Source organism: Mytilus trossulus, chromosome 6 (genome assembly GCF_036588685.1).
Source record: "Mytilus trossulus isolate FHL-02 chromosome 6, PNRI_Mtr1.1.1.hap1, whole genome shotgun sequence".
Lineage (NCBI taxonomy): Eukaryota > Metazoa > Mollusca > Bivalvia > Mytilida > Mytilidae > Mytilus > Mytilus trossulus.
The window spans coordinates 33,128,192-33,143,356 of NC_086378.1; the positions used below are offsets into that span (position 1 = coordinate 33,128,192).

At 33.6% G+C, this 15,165-nt stretch overlaps 1 protein-coding gene across 2 annotated transcripts in view; it reads left to right on the forward strand.

Moving 5' to 3' along the window:
• Positions 1-2,315: 2,315 nt before the first annotated feature.
• Positions 2,316-15,165, forward strand: part of LOC134721148 (electroneutral sodium bicarbonate exchanger 1-like) — a 31,934-nt gene continuing 19,084 nt past the window's right edge. The window contains exons 1-4 of one of the 2 annotated variants that reach the window (XM_063583953.1): positions 2,316-2,419; positions 6,855-6,948; positions 11,681-11,810; positions 14,816-14,976. In XM_063583953.1, the coding sequence (XP_063440023.1) occupies positions 6,888-6,948; positions 11,681-11,810; positions 14,816-14,976 (352 nt within the window). In that variant the 5' untranslated portion in view covers positions 2,316-2,419; positions 6,855-6,887. Of the gene's footprint in view, positions 2,420-6,410; positions 6,488-6,854; positions 6,949-11,680; positions 11,811-14,815; positions 14,977-15,165 lie in introns of those variants that run through there. The other variant, XM_063583952.1, reaches the window with a different exon arrangement.

Genomic DNA, 15,165 nt, shown 5'->3' on the forward strand with positions numbered 1-15,165 from the left:
CATTCCCCTAAAATGCTAAAAACTGATTGAATAGATAAACGTCTTTTTACCTTTGATGATTTTTGTTGTTTTTTTTTTTGTTTTTTATTATTATCATTATTTTATTTGTTTATTCATTTATTGGGTGGGAGGTTGCTATTTTATTAAAATGAATAGAAATGATACTTTGGTATGCATACATTTTTGTTTTTTGTACGGCTATCAAAATTCAACATATTCGAATTTTTGTCATCATGAATACATGTATTTGTAACGCAAGATTGATATATCTTGAAAAGTAGTCTAAGGTCAAGTTTGTATGATAGAGTATCATAATAAGATATATACTAAAGGAAGAACCAGTTTAATGTTTATATGTGTATAATATATAAAACACGGTTTCGGTATGTACATTGTTTTAATTTGTTATAGAATCGTTTTGTATATATTTCAAATGGTTCAATCTTTGTGCTTTAGAAATGAATATTTAATACAGATGATCTGTATTAAATATTCAATTCTATGAGATGGGTGGTATGTCTCTGTGATAACAATAACATAATCAACAAACATTGCATCATTTTACTGTTACAAGGACGTTCAGACATTATCTAGACAAGGCGAATTTTAATATGCGCTTAAAATAGTTCAATATGGTAAAAGAGGTTAGGAAAATTAATGCTTATAAACAAATCCCTTAAAGCAAGTTATGTCCTTTTTGTTGTTCGTCTGTGTGCCATCTTTGAAATTCTTAAATAAATCCAAATAAACAAAAAGATGAACCAGTTTACAAAACAACGACTAATTCTTAAAATTTAACATTTCATGTTGCTGCATTTGAATACATGTCATAAAATACATCGTACTACATGTTAGGCTCAGAATTTAACCAATAAAAGTAAGGAATTTGTTTCGAGAATTGGGGTTTGCTACAAAGGGATGTTTGGAATTGGTTGGAAGCAATCAATACTAGTATAAATCACACATCGAAAAATAACTGACAATGATATGGACAACGGAATGAAAAATGACAAACAGCCAAAAAAAAACCAGTTAAATAAACAGACAAAACTAAAGACTGTGGACCCCCCCCCCCCCCCCCCCACCCAAAAAAAAAACCGAGACGAACTCGTGTGACCTGAAATGGTATAGAGTTCCTGCTCCACTAATCAAACACCATCTTTTTGCTTTCCAGTTGAAATATTTTGATATACATCCAACTATTTGCACCAACTCGTGCACACAAATTCATGATGCTTCAAGTTTTCGTTAGTTAAACTATGAATTCTTTATTAATATATAATGTATAATATGGCACCAAGCAACTACCTTCTGCTATTCGTCCTTTCATTTGATTGGCTAAGTAAACCTTTTGTTCTCCGGGTATTATCAATTTAATTGTTCATGTAACAAACATGTAATCTTTAAGTAAATATGCTGTAAATTTTTAATCCCGTGATTTTAATCCAATTTTACATTTGTCTAGATGACTTCAATGATATTTGCAATAGTAAGATCATGTAATAATATAGATATAGGGTTTATCCATATCAATATAATCGGTAAAACAAATTAGATATACAAGCAGTCAAACAGTTTGTCTCGGGTATTTTGTTGATAACTTTGTATAACGTGATACTATTCACACAAATCTTGTTAAAGTATCAGTTTAATTGTTTGTTTACTCGAATATATATGATTAAAATTTGTAATCAAAATTGGAATTTTAAAACGAGTAGAGGTAATCTTGCCTTAAAAAAAGTTTTCAATTTATATTAGAGTATTCCCTTACAGAACATCTGTTAATAATAATTTGATCACCGATTATTTGTAAACATTCTTTAGCCCGAAATCCGGAGAACAACAGGCCCCATATTCTACCTACACGTCCTACATCCAAATACACAATAAAGAACAATCCATTATATGTTTTAAATGTATATATGAAATTAATGAGGGACTATAATACAATTGGATTCAAATCATATAATAACAATACGTACATTGCCGCAATTTGAATAGATATGCTATTTTTTTTAATTTATTTGCCATAATTAATCTATTTAAACTTTGTTACCAACCTGCTAGACAACACTAATTATTTTATATTTGAAAAATAAGTTCACTATCAACAAACCTTTTTTTATAAATACCCCTATTATTTGTTATCGGGGTGTATTGCCCTCCCTATCAGGAATGTTGAAGATAACAGTATAAAAGACACAACATTTACCACAGTTTACCTTAAATGTATGCAGATACGGTCACAATTAGATTTTAAAAGCAATTCGGTGAAAAATCGCGTTTCCCGAATTTTTTAATATCACATATGTTATTTAAGAAAACGGAGTCATATTCGGACAATAGTGTAATTAGCAACTTTAAATCGGCATTACATTACCTAAAATTATCTGGAAACCGATTCTACCTGTTGCGCAAGGTGAGTAAAAGAGCTGCTAATTACTATAGAGTCTCCTAATAGGGTGTTTGATTATGTGATTACTTTGCCGCTTTTAGAGTGATAATTTGATTACCAGGCCAACTATTTCTTAGTTATTTGATTATTTGATAATCCAGGACTGTATTTTATTATTATGTGATTATTGTGTTTAAAAAACAATGATTATGTGATCATTTTGGCAAAACATTTATGATTACTGTATATGGATACTTGGACATCCCCATGAGGAAATACCTAGATGCATGAAGGATTTTTTTTAACATTTGTTTATACTATTTAGCTTCATAAAATTGGTCTCTATACTTCACTTAGTTATCTCAAATTGGAATAAATGAATGCTTAAGACGTGCTATGTTAAGTTTATTAATTCTTCAAGATCCAATTGCACTGTCCTTCTATTGTTATATTTTCTTCTTTCAAATCTTTCTTCAGAGTAAGAACTAATCTTTATGCATTTGACAAACTATCTTCTTTATTACGCGTGCGTACCGTTCTTATTGTTCTTTTATCTTTGTATTTATAAAATTGATTCTGTTAGTATTTTAAGTAAAACTGACGCAAGTTCAAACTGTTACGAAAAATCGAATCAATATAAGTGTGTTATTTGCATAGTTCAACTCTTTATCCTGCTATCAGCCAACTGCTGTACAAATGACATGTTCTCGAATAAACTTTTTTCTCATTATTTGCACAAATTATATGTCCTATCAACCCGCTTTAATGTTGTGCAAGCGGTAATGGGAATATTTCTTTTTGCAAGAAAGCTCATTTTGGGTGTCCTCTTCGCGGTCCGCGTTTAAACTATGTGGATTTCTTTGAAAATCAAAATCATTTATATCGATTACAACAACTAATTATGCAAGTGCCTGATGTAAATTTTCGGACAAAAACAACGTTTACAATGAATCAAAGTAACATAAACGTATTATATGCACATTTGCATTACCGCAACAATATCTTTTTCGAAGCAATATTAGCGAATATAAATATGCCAAAACATGATGCATCATGGTGGTGGTCGTAAGAAAAAGAAAGAATGCAAATCTACAGAAATTAGATCACTTGAACCTTTTGGTATCATTTACAGCATTTCATATTTTAGTTTGATATATCTTAAATTTGAAAACGACTTATTTAAAGAGAAACAACAGACTCGAGAAAACTATTTTTTTTTTACATAAATAAGGCCTTTAGTTTTCTCGCTTGAATTGTTTTACATTGTCTTATCGGGGCCTTTTATAGCTGACTATATGCGGTATGGGCTTTGCTCATTGTTGAAGGCCGTACGGTGACCTATAATTGCTAATGTTTGTGTCATTTTGGTCTTTTGTGGATAGTTGTCTCATTGGCAATCATACCACATCTTCTTTTTTTATAATGATAGCACAATGCTTCTTCAAAAAGGTCTCACATTCTGGAATTTAATAATTTTCTTATTGAATCCAATTGCTGGATTTTTGTTATTGTATACTTTTGTATGCAAGTGTACACATCAAGCAATTTATTTTATTAAATTGGTGGGTTGTCGTAGTTATACACTTTTTATACTATTTTCCATGTCTTCTTTATTCAGCTGGGCAAGTATTGTGTTATATTGTGCATTCAATTGCTCGCCTATTCTTAGTTTTTGTTTGGTCTGAAAGATACAAGTATGAACTGGTTATCTGTTGTCCTGCATAATTCGGCACCAAGCGGTCAAACATTTTGTAGTGCTGAAAGGCTATAACTGCTTAAATTCCTAATGATTTTTTTTAATCCGATCTATTCAGTCAATTAACAATTGTACATAACTTTTAAACCGAATTCATACTATTGTTTCAGAAAAGGGGAGAAGGTTTGGATCCATAAAAACGTTTAATCCCGCTGCAAATGTTTGCACCTGTCCTAAGTCAGGAATCTGATGTACATAGTTGCCGTTTGTTTATGTAATATATACGTGTTTCTCGTTTCTCGTTTTGTTTATATAGATTAGACCGTTGGTTTTCCCCTTTGAATGGTTTTACACTAGTAATTTTGGGGCCCTTTATAACTTGTTGTTCGGTGTGAGCCAAGGCTCCGTGTTGAAGGCCGTACTTTAACCTATAATGGTTTACTTTTTAAATTGTTATTTGGATGGAGAGTTGTCTCATTGGCACTCACACCACATCTTCCTATATCTATAGACAAACAATAATACATTGAAATATGTTATTTTTAGGCACGAGTTGATTTCCTTTTTTTATGCTTTTATCGAATTTGGCTTTAAAACTGCAATGTTTTATTTAGAATAATTATATATATATAACAACTTTCAAAACGTTTTCACATTCAGATAAAAGTTATAGGACTGTTCCAAATAAATATAATTTGATGAGTGAAATTCATATTTTTCTGTTGGCTGCTGTCTGTCATATTTGTTTTTGATTACTAAAATAGACCGCTTGTTTTTCGTTGGTTTTTTTTGTGTTTTTTTTTTTTTTTTTGCACCTTCAATTTGCCTTTAATAGCTTTCTATGAGGTTTGGTTTTTGCTCACTGCTGACAGCCTTACGTTAACATGCATTTGCTTAACGTCATTTATGGATATTTGTGGCATTGGCAGTCATGCCACATCTATGGATATTTGTGGCATTGGAAATCATGCCACATCTTATTTTTATACCTACACATAATATCATTATTGTTTGACGATCAACCCCATTTAAAAGAAGAAGTGGTATGATTGCCAATGAGACAACTCTCCCTAATAGACCAAATGATTAATAAATTAAATTATGTAAATTATAGGTCACCGTACGGCCTTCGACAATGAGCAAAGTCCATACCGCATAGTCAGCTATAACAGCCCCCAAAATGATAAATGTAAAGTAATTCAAACGAGAAAATTAACGGCCTACTATCGTTTACTTTGGTGCTAATCAGATCTAATTTAATTGTCGTCATACTAAGTGTGTACTTAAATATGCTGTCTTTGCTTTGCATTGTTTTTGAAGGTTGCATTTTATATTTTATTTTATTTTTCAAAATATTTGCAGCGGTCTTATTTATAATTTGTGCTGAAAAGCTGCGTGTATTTTAAACATTCACATTTATGAGTGCTATAGTGAGTTTACATGTACCGATGTTTTATAAAATTGGCAGTGTCTTTGGGGTCATACAAAAACATTTATCAATCCGTTACGTGTATTTCTTGTCACTAGTAATTACTTTATCAATGTATTTTAACAGAGTATCTGAGTGCACCCGTCTTTTAGTATGATTCAATATGATCGATCTTTTAGTTTTTTGCGTAGTGTTTTGTAAACGGTTTGTTTTACGTCTTCTGTGACTTCAAGTTCTATAATGACGTTACATTGGAGGCCCATTGAAGAAAAAAATTTACACTGCATAATTTTCTGTTTTATTTGAAACAAATACAGTAATGAACAAATGCTTGAATACATTAAAAAAGATACACGGGCATGACGTCATGATGTCTTGATTTACTTTATGATGTCCTTTTTTTTGAAATCTGAAGAGATAACTGATAACAGTATTTTAAGCTTGACTTCGTAGGTTAACGAGGGGAAGGGGGAAGCACATGACCTTTTTCGGGACGTCGGGAACGGGTGTTTTTAACTCGGGATTGACCTTTCGGGTTTCGGAATTTCTTTTTTCAAATTTCGGGATGTCGGTATTTATTTTATTTTAAATTTTGGACCTCGAGATTTCATGTTTCAAGCCCGCGATTTCGGGATCAGGACCCTTCCCCCCCCCCCCCCCCCCCCCCCCCCCACACACACACACACTATTTTACTGCCGCAAATTGTATTAGGTTTATCTTACGTTGCGTATCGGAACTAGGAAAACGGATATTTGCGACAATAATATCAAGTTTTACTAAGGCCAAGCTTTAAATACAACACAATGATCTCCATTATAATGCCACAAATTAAAATAAATGTCATTTGGCTTAAATTCCATAAATGAAAAAGTCCGCGAACTTATTGCATCATCGTTGGTACCGTAACCATGAATGCGACGTCATATATATACTCCGAATGTCAAACATAAACACTAGAGGACTCAGGTATTTATAATTTTCGTTCGCTTCTAAACGGTTTCAATACTGAAAAAATGACGATTTTGAAGCACGAAACGCGACCTTCTTGTTTACATTAGAAATCGAATACCAAATTTTTTTTTTATCAAAATTCAAAATGGCGGATTTCTTAGTAACGAACTGGTAAAATGTAGAATATAACCATTAAAAATAATTGTCAAAGTTAGATAGTCCTTACAAACGAGTTACATTATCAGAATTACCGTTTCCTTGTTCAGACAATATAATATTAAAACTATGTTATAGGAACATTTTGCACCCCACATTTTCTTATCTTTATACTGTTCAAAAATAGAGATGCATCAACATTCAAGTACTTTCTTTTTTGTTTCAGAAAGAAGACTGTACAACCTAAACAAGTATCAAAATGAATGGCATGAATGGGTCATACGAAGTGAAAAATGGAGAACAATTAAGTCACAGAAAACGTAAGTTTACATTTTCAAAACAAATTCATCTAAGAGTAAAACAATATTTACAAAAGAACAATATATCAACACGTTTTCAGAAATCGCCGCATAAGGATGGTGGATATTTGTTTCATTGGCAATCATACCACATCTCTTTTTTTATTAATTCCAAACATTTTTTTAAACTGGTATGCATGTACATTATCACTGAAACAGTCATCTATGGAAGCTTTTACAGATCCATTGAATTATCGCCATTTGTTCTCTTCAACGGTTTCGGTAGTCGGATTTCAAATGTTTGGCTGTAAGCGTTTCTGATGAAGGTAAATCCAGAAATGCGCTAAGAACGCATAGACTTATTAAACGTGTTGTTTTCATTTTTTTTGTAAATACGCGGGAACGTTTTGGTATTCATGTTTACATGCTAGTACTTTATTTCTAATAATTGCTCAAGTAGTTAAAAATTTGCAAAAAAGAAATAAGCGAGCTACATTCATACATGAATTTAATTTTTTTTCGAACAGGTTTTCATCTGTAGTCATATTAAAAGTGCCCAACGACAACCCCGTTAAACAAATAATTTGTGTTTGCACTGACGTAATCGTTTGCATTATATCTACAAACCTTGCATTATATCTATAAATGATGTTAAAAATGCCTTTAATAGATTTTCTGAAAAAGACAATTTTCATTTAAATATATATATACGTAATTTTTTCTTTAAAAGTACATTTGATAATTTAACTTTAATGTCTGTTCTGTAAATTATAAGTATATTCATAAGATTTTTATTGCTTACATCTTGAAAAATAAGAAATCGTTCGTCCTTGACCTTTGACTTTGAATTGACGGAAATTGTACTATACGACAGGGTTACAAAGATGGTGATGATGAAATGCATTCGACTGGTTCATAATATAACACTATCTAAGGGAGCTACCATTTGATATTTATGGGGGGGGGGGGGGGGGGGGGGGGGGGGCTAGGATGTAAAATGTTGTCCTGCATTTTTTTTTAGCTGTAATCTCTGTCCTGCATTTTTATTTTTCAATCTGTTCGGTCCTGCCTTTTTTTTTTAAAGTTTATCTTGCCTTTTTTTTACCTAATTTGTCGTCCTCACTTTTTGTTTGCAAGTGACTCAAATGGTAGCTCCCTAATGTCGATGCATACAAAAGAAACTAAAAATTATAATGTCACTCTACAGTGGGTTAATAATCTTACTTTTGAGAAATGTCAATTGACCGACATTATTGGTCTTAATCTTAAGCTAGTATCAACAATGTTGTGTGAGTAAACTTAAGTTATTTGATAAAAAAAACTTCGTGATATACAAATATAGTCTAGATAGATGGATAGATCCAAGGCCACACTGAAGGTCTATACAGGTGTTATATAATGGTGATAAAGTTGTTCTATTTTAAGACTGCATGGCAAACATATGGGACAAAGGACACATAGTTACGAGACAAAATCTTAAACGATAACAAATGCATCAGGTTTTTTTTTATTAACGGGCCTTTAATGAGTTTTAATACCAAGGTTTCTGTCATACTTTTTCAGAAGACTAGCATACTTTTTGATGAATTGGCATAAATAATAATAGGTCAAGTATAGGTTATATCTTCGTAACATTGAGGCGCATTTAACTGAATAATTTTGAAATTATGCGAACTTTCACTCCTAACTACAGAAAAATCTTTCTCAAGATATAGATCTTTAAATTGTTGTATATTAGATAAAAATGACTTGAAAATGATTTAAATGTCTCCAGACTTTATTGATTGCTGTCTTAACAATATAGGAAGCTACAAGTTCAAGGTTACTGTTGGGCTCTGACACTTACTTGACCTTTACTCGTACGATATTCGGAAGGCCAATAATGCTGTTACAGTATCCTATATAAATCTGCAAAATTCTTTTATCTTAGTACTTTTCATTTTGGACAACGACATAAAGACAAAAAAGGGCGTCTACATATAAACTAGTATACAATCTTTGACAAAAGAAAGGATGTCTATAATAATAGATTGATTCCAATTTGAATTTCTGTCTGTTAGGCATATTTTACCTATTTGTCCTACTTCGATCGGTTTTATCTTGCAGGTTAATGGATCAAGGTCAGATTTGTTGGGTAATCAACTGATCATCACTTAGTCTTGTTTATATGTGCAACCGAGATTTAACGCACTTTTACATCACAGCTACATGGTTACGTGTTGTCAAACACACAACTAGAACTGGGCTAGAGTACATTGACATGGGCTGTTTATGTTTCATTAATTCAAAGCCTTTTATTCTACTTTTCAGTAACATTAGGTTAAATATACATAAGTTGACCTTAGGTTTTATAATCATTTTTATTTAGTTTCCCATATTTATTTCTAAGTCATATGCATCGACTTTGCAAACTGCTGATTTTGTATGTTATTTTGACAGTAACAGTAACCTTGTATGTTCACAAAGTTTGGTTTTGTTTTACCACAACTTGACCGATATCGCTAGACTGTCATTTTCGGTGGTATCAACAACTAAACAGTATGTACCTCGGTATGGTATTTTATACGGACTATGCCCTATATGTGTAGAGGCAAACATACAAACCCAGTGGCGGATCCAGGGGAAGGGTTCCGGGGGTTGGAACCCCCCTTTTTTTGACACCACTTCAGTTCTTCATATATAATTTTCAACGATAAAGCTAACATCACACTATGGAGACGATCAGAAGACCTCTTTATATTATGTTAGCTCATACAAAATATTCGTTTAACTGAACTTGTTTGTTGGCACATTTCATACACATGTTACATAGAACTTTTTTGTTCGCTCACATCATACAGAGGTTCAACAGATCTTTTTTTGTTAGCTCACACTATACAAAGGTTTAAAAATTCTTTTGGAACCTTTTTGTTAGCTCATCTTATACAGAGGTTCAGGAAAACCGTTTTGATAGCTCACACCATACAAAGGTTCAGAATAACCTTTTTGTTAGCTCACATCATACCGAGGTTTAGAAGAGCCTATTTGTAAGCTCAAACCCTACAGAAGTTTAGAACCATTTTCATTAGCTCATACCATTCATGGTTCAGAAGAACCTTTCTGGAACGAGAGGTCCAGAAGAAACGAATCTTTAGCTCACACCATTAGGGTGTTTAGAAGAACCTATATGTTATATCACGCCATACAGAGGTTTAAAAGGGTTTTACACAATTGAGCACTAAAGACAACATTAACAAGTGCAAAAGTAGAATCACAAACATACTGAACTCCGAGGAAAATTCAATCGGAAAGTCCCTAATCAAATGGCAAAATCAAATGAGAAAACACATCAAACGAATGGAAAAACAACTGTCATATTCCTGACGTGATACAGGCATTTTCAAATGTAAAAAACCGTGGATTGTATATTGTTAAAAAAATTCGAAAGAATAACAATTGCAGCGTTATTCAAATAATTCTTGGGGGATTAATTGTTAATACAAAATGATAAAACGTTAAGAACCCAATACTAGTTTGACTCTTAATTGTAAGAATCCACTTATCAACAAAGACAGAATTTCCTAGATGTCTCCAATTTTCAGAATGCTTAGCATTAAGATTTAATCATTCCTGAGCAAATAATCACGACAATGAAATTATCTAAACTAAGACTGACGTGTTTATATGATTAAATTTTGTTCAAACAGAAATATTGAAACATCTGTTAATTGAAAAATTAAAGTATTTAAAATAAATGGCTACTACAGTTTAACTCTCTAAACTATATACATATCTGTGAAATTTTATAGCTTTAATGTAATCCAAATTATAATGACGTCTTGAAAGGCTATATTAATTCAAAGAAGGCGTAAAAGAATGGACTAGTTTTAATGCAATATTCATGGTATTCAAAGATTGTACGTAAGAATGCGAGTCTTGGTTGTTACGAAAAACTTCATTGACCTTGTTGTGTATACAATTCAGGTCATGGATTCTTTTTTTTATCATCAAAAACAAATCCACAATCGATGTACGGTAACTCTTATGTAAGAGTTGTCAAGATAAATTAACATGTGACGTGATAAATATTAACCTTTTAACTTATATTGTCAGGAGGAGATCAAACCTGTGTTTCAGCATAAAATAGATCCAAGTCTCAAAGGATCAACTTACATCTAGCAACATAAAAATGTGGTCTGTTAAATAGTGAGCTTACCCCTCAATTCTTTTTAAATGGTGTTGTAATTTTTTCTCAGTTTCAGTATTGTAATTTTCAATATTTTATTTGTTGGTTTGCTTAGCTGGTTCGGTATACAAAAGTCTTGTCTTTCATTTGTTAAGAAAACTGAAATAAGTGTCGTGGCTTGGTGTTTGTTTTTTGTTTTTTTTTCTTTTGACCATGGAATTCACTGTTTTTCTATTTTTGGTCATGTTATTTTGTGTTTGTTTCGTCATTTTTTTTAAATGATATTGTCTGGTAATTTCAACCTTTTTTACATTGGCATCGTCTTTGGGTTTTTTTCATCGATTTTAACAATGGTATAGTTTGTTTTTTTCTTTGATTTTTTCCATGATATTGTCTTTTTTTTCATTGTTTTTTACAATGATATTGTCTGTTTTTTCTTCGACCTGTTTTTGATAGCTCCTTTCTATCTTATCTTCTTATTTTCTTGCAAAAATATGTAGTTTTAAGTCTGATATGCTCCAAACGTATGATAATTATGTAGAAAAGTAAAGCAATTTTTTTATTTGTAAATATTTTCTTTTCTTTCAGGCAGTCTAGCAGTAACGGAGTTTATCCAGGGTCTACTCACAAAAAATGATGAAGAAACACATGTTGTTTTCTGTCAGTTAGACACTTTAACTAAAAAAGACGAAGAAGTTATTTGGCGAGAGTCTGCCAGGTAATTAGCATAACATAAAACGATAGTTGCCGATTATTGCTCCCGTCTGAGACTAGACAGCGATAAGATACAAAAAGTGAAAAAAAAGGATTATTATCCTCAATTATCTGGAATGTCCTATCATTGTCTGAACGCAGTCGGTTTGAGTTCATAACAGATTCCTACGGGTCGGGAATGGTCCTGGTAGTTCGGCGAAGCATCCCGACAGTTAGGCGCGTCCCGTAACATTCGGGGGACCTCAGCCGATTTTGTCTAGTCGGATTACAACCGTGACTATGTCGTGACAGATTCTGCTGTATCGGATCAAAATCCTAACAACGTTCTGTGCTTTCTGGACGGTGTCCTGAGGAACGGGAATGATCTGGAGAAATTTTTCATTGCTGTTTTTCTGCCGATTGAGTTCAAACTGCCTCCAGATCTTGTCGATTGCGAGCAGTCTTTGCCGAAACCGTTCGGGGACAGTCCCATTATTAATACGAAATTCGTCAATGATACCCACGTCAGACTCCCGACAATTATAGAAAGCAATACGACTGAGACCAGAAAAAGCCGTTTACAATGCGATGGAGCGGACCATGATAGGATTACATTTCGACAGTACCTGATTATCTCGAATATGCCGACTGTTTTCTAATGCGGGGTTCACCCATTTCCGATTATTGCCCCCGTCAGAGTCCCGACAATTACAAAATACAATACGACTTAGACCAGATAAAGCCGTTTGCAATGTGATAGAGCGGATCGTTATAGGATTACGTTCCGGCAGTACCTGCTGATTCCGATTATGTCGACAGTTTTCGAACGAATAACTTCCGTCAGCGTCAAATCACTGTCTGGTCACTGTCTGATCTCTGTCGGATTACATTCGGTAGAATCTGGACGCAGTCGTAACATACTCGGTCGAATTTTACCTGGCTAAAGATACAAATTGGATTGGAAGCGGATCGAGAACGGGATTATCGGGACTCTTCCTGAACAATATCTGATTGTTGTCGTGATTAGAATTATTTGTTTTAAGCTGGGGTCACACATTCACGATTTTTACTGACGTCCTTGACAGGACCATTCCCGATTAAAATTTGTCAAAAGTCTGATCAAGATCCTAATAATCGTGGATGGAAATTCAAACTTTAATTAAAATTTGTAAAACAAATAATTTAATCACGACAACAATCAGATATTGTTCAGGAAGCGCCGATATTCCAAGCGAATTTATCCCGTAAATCCCGTTCTCAATCCGATTCTAATCCAATTTGTATCTTTCGCCAGGTAAATTTCGACAGAGCCTGTTACGACTGCGTCCCGATTCTACCGTATACCATGTAAACCGACAGAGATCAGGCAGCGACCAGACAATAAACCGACGCTGACGGAAGTTATCCGTTCGAAAATTGTCGGCATAATCGGGATCAGTAGGTACTGTCGGAACGTAATCCTATCACGTTCCGCTCTATTGTATTGCAAACGGCTTAGTCTGGTCTCAGTCGTATTGTATTCTGTAATTGTCTGGACTCTGACGTGGGTATTATAGACGAATTTCGTATTAATAACGGGACTGTTCCGGAACAGTTTCGGCAAAAACGGTTCGTAATCGACAAGATCTGGATGCATTCTGGACTCAATCGGCAGAAAAAAAGCAATGAAAAATTTCTCAAGATCATTCCCGTTTCACAGGACACCGTCCAGAATACACAGAACATTGTTAGGATTGTGATCCGATACAGAAGAATCTGTCACGACATAGGCACAATTGTAATCCATCTAAACCAAATCGGCTGAGTTTCCCTGAATGTTACGGGACGCACCTAACTGTCGGGGTGCTTCTCGCCGAACTATTCGGGTCCTTCCCGACCCGTAGGAATCTGTTACGAACTTAAACGACTGCGTTCAGACAATGATAGGACATTCCAGATAACTGAGGATAGTAATACGACTTTTTCACTTTTCGTTTCGTATCGCTGTCTGATCTCAAACGGGAGCAATAATCGGCAATGTGTGAACCCCGCATTACAAATTTGAATTAAAGTTTGAATTTCCATCCACGATCTACAGGATCTTGATCAGACTTTTGACAAATTTTAATCGGGAATGGTCCTGTCAAGGACTGCAGTAAAATCGTGAATGTGTGACCCCAGCTTAACGGATAAACTCCGTCAGCGTCGGTTCACTGCCTGAACTCTGTTGAATTACATTCAGTAGAATCGGGACACAGTCGTGACAGAATCGTTCGAATTTTACCATGCGATGATACAAATCGAATTAGATTCGGATTTGGAACTGGATTATCGGGACAAATTCGTTTTAAAACGGTTGAATATTCACGCTTCCTGAACAATATCTGTTTTTTGTCGTGATTAAAAATATATATTTTTATAAATTTTAATTAAAGTTTGAATTTCCATCCACGATTTACCGGATCTTGATCAGACTTTTGACAAATTTTAATCGGGAATGGTCCTGTGAAGGACGGCAGTAAAAATCGTGAAAATGTGACCCCAGCTTAAACCAGTTTCAATAATATTGTTTGAATTCTGGATAGAAAAACAAACGACGGTGAAGAAGCAATCGAAAATACACCACCTTCAACTGGGGATAAATCAAATGTATAGACGTGTTTTAAAAGTGTCTCATGCTATACATACGTTTAAAAAAATATGAAAATAATTTAGGGTGTTACCTGAAAGTCAAAGTCTATAAAAAATGAAAAACGTTTTAAACAATAGTAACCATAAATAACTGTCACCGTCGCGTACATCGATTGCAAAAAGTAGCTCAGTCATACCTTGATCGAATAGAGCCGGATTCCAATGCAACGTATGCTTCAATTATGACGTTGTTGATCAACTGATCGATTATTGTTAGTTTAAACATACATTGATTTTGTTCTTGCCTTTTTGGGATATTGGGTTTAATTATTGGAATTTCGAAGTTTTTTTTCTTTTTCTTTATCTTCAAAATGACGTTATAAATTGTAAATGTATAGATGTATGTTTCGGCTTTTTCAGATGGGTTAAATACGAAGAGGATGTCGAGGAGAATGGCAAACGTTGGTCGAAACCACATGTGGCTTCTGTTACATTACATAATGTATTGGAGTTAAGAACACAAATGTTCGGAGGAGCCTTGGTACTAGATGCAGATGTCACAAACATTCCTCAGTTAGCTGGTAAGATGATTCATTAAAAAATTTTCGTTTAAATAAGATATATTTTATGGTTTTCACATAGTAGCCTAACCTGACACGTCACAAGTTACTTTAAAATTGTACATTTAGAGTTTGGATACACGCATGGATATATTTTTAATACATCCTTGGTTTTTTTCCGATGTAGTCGGTATAGTTTTGGTTTGTGCC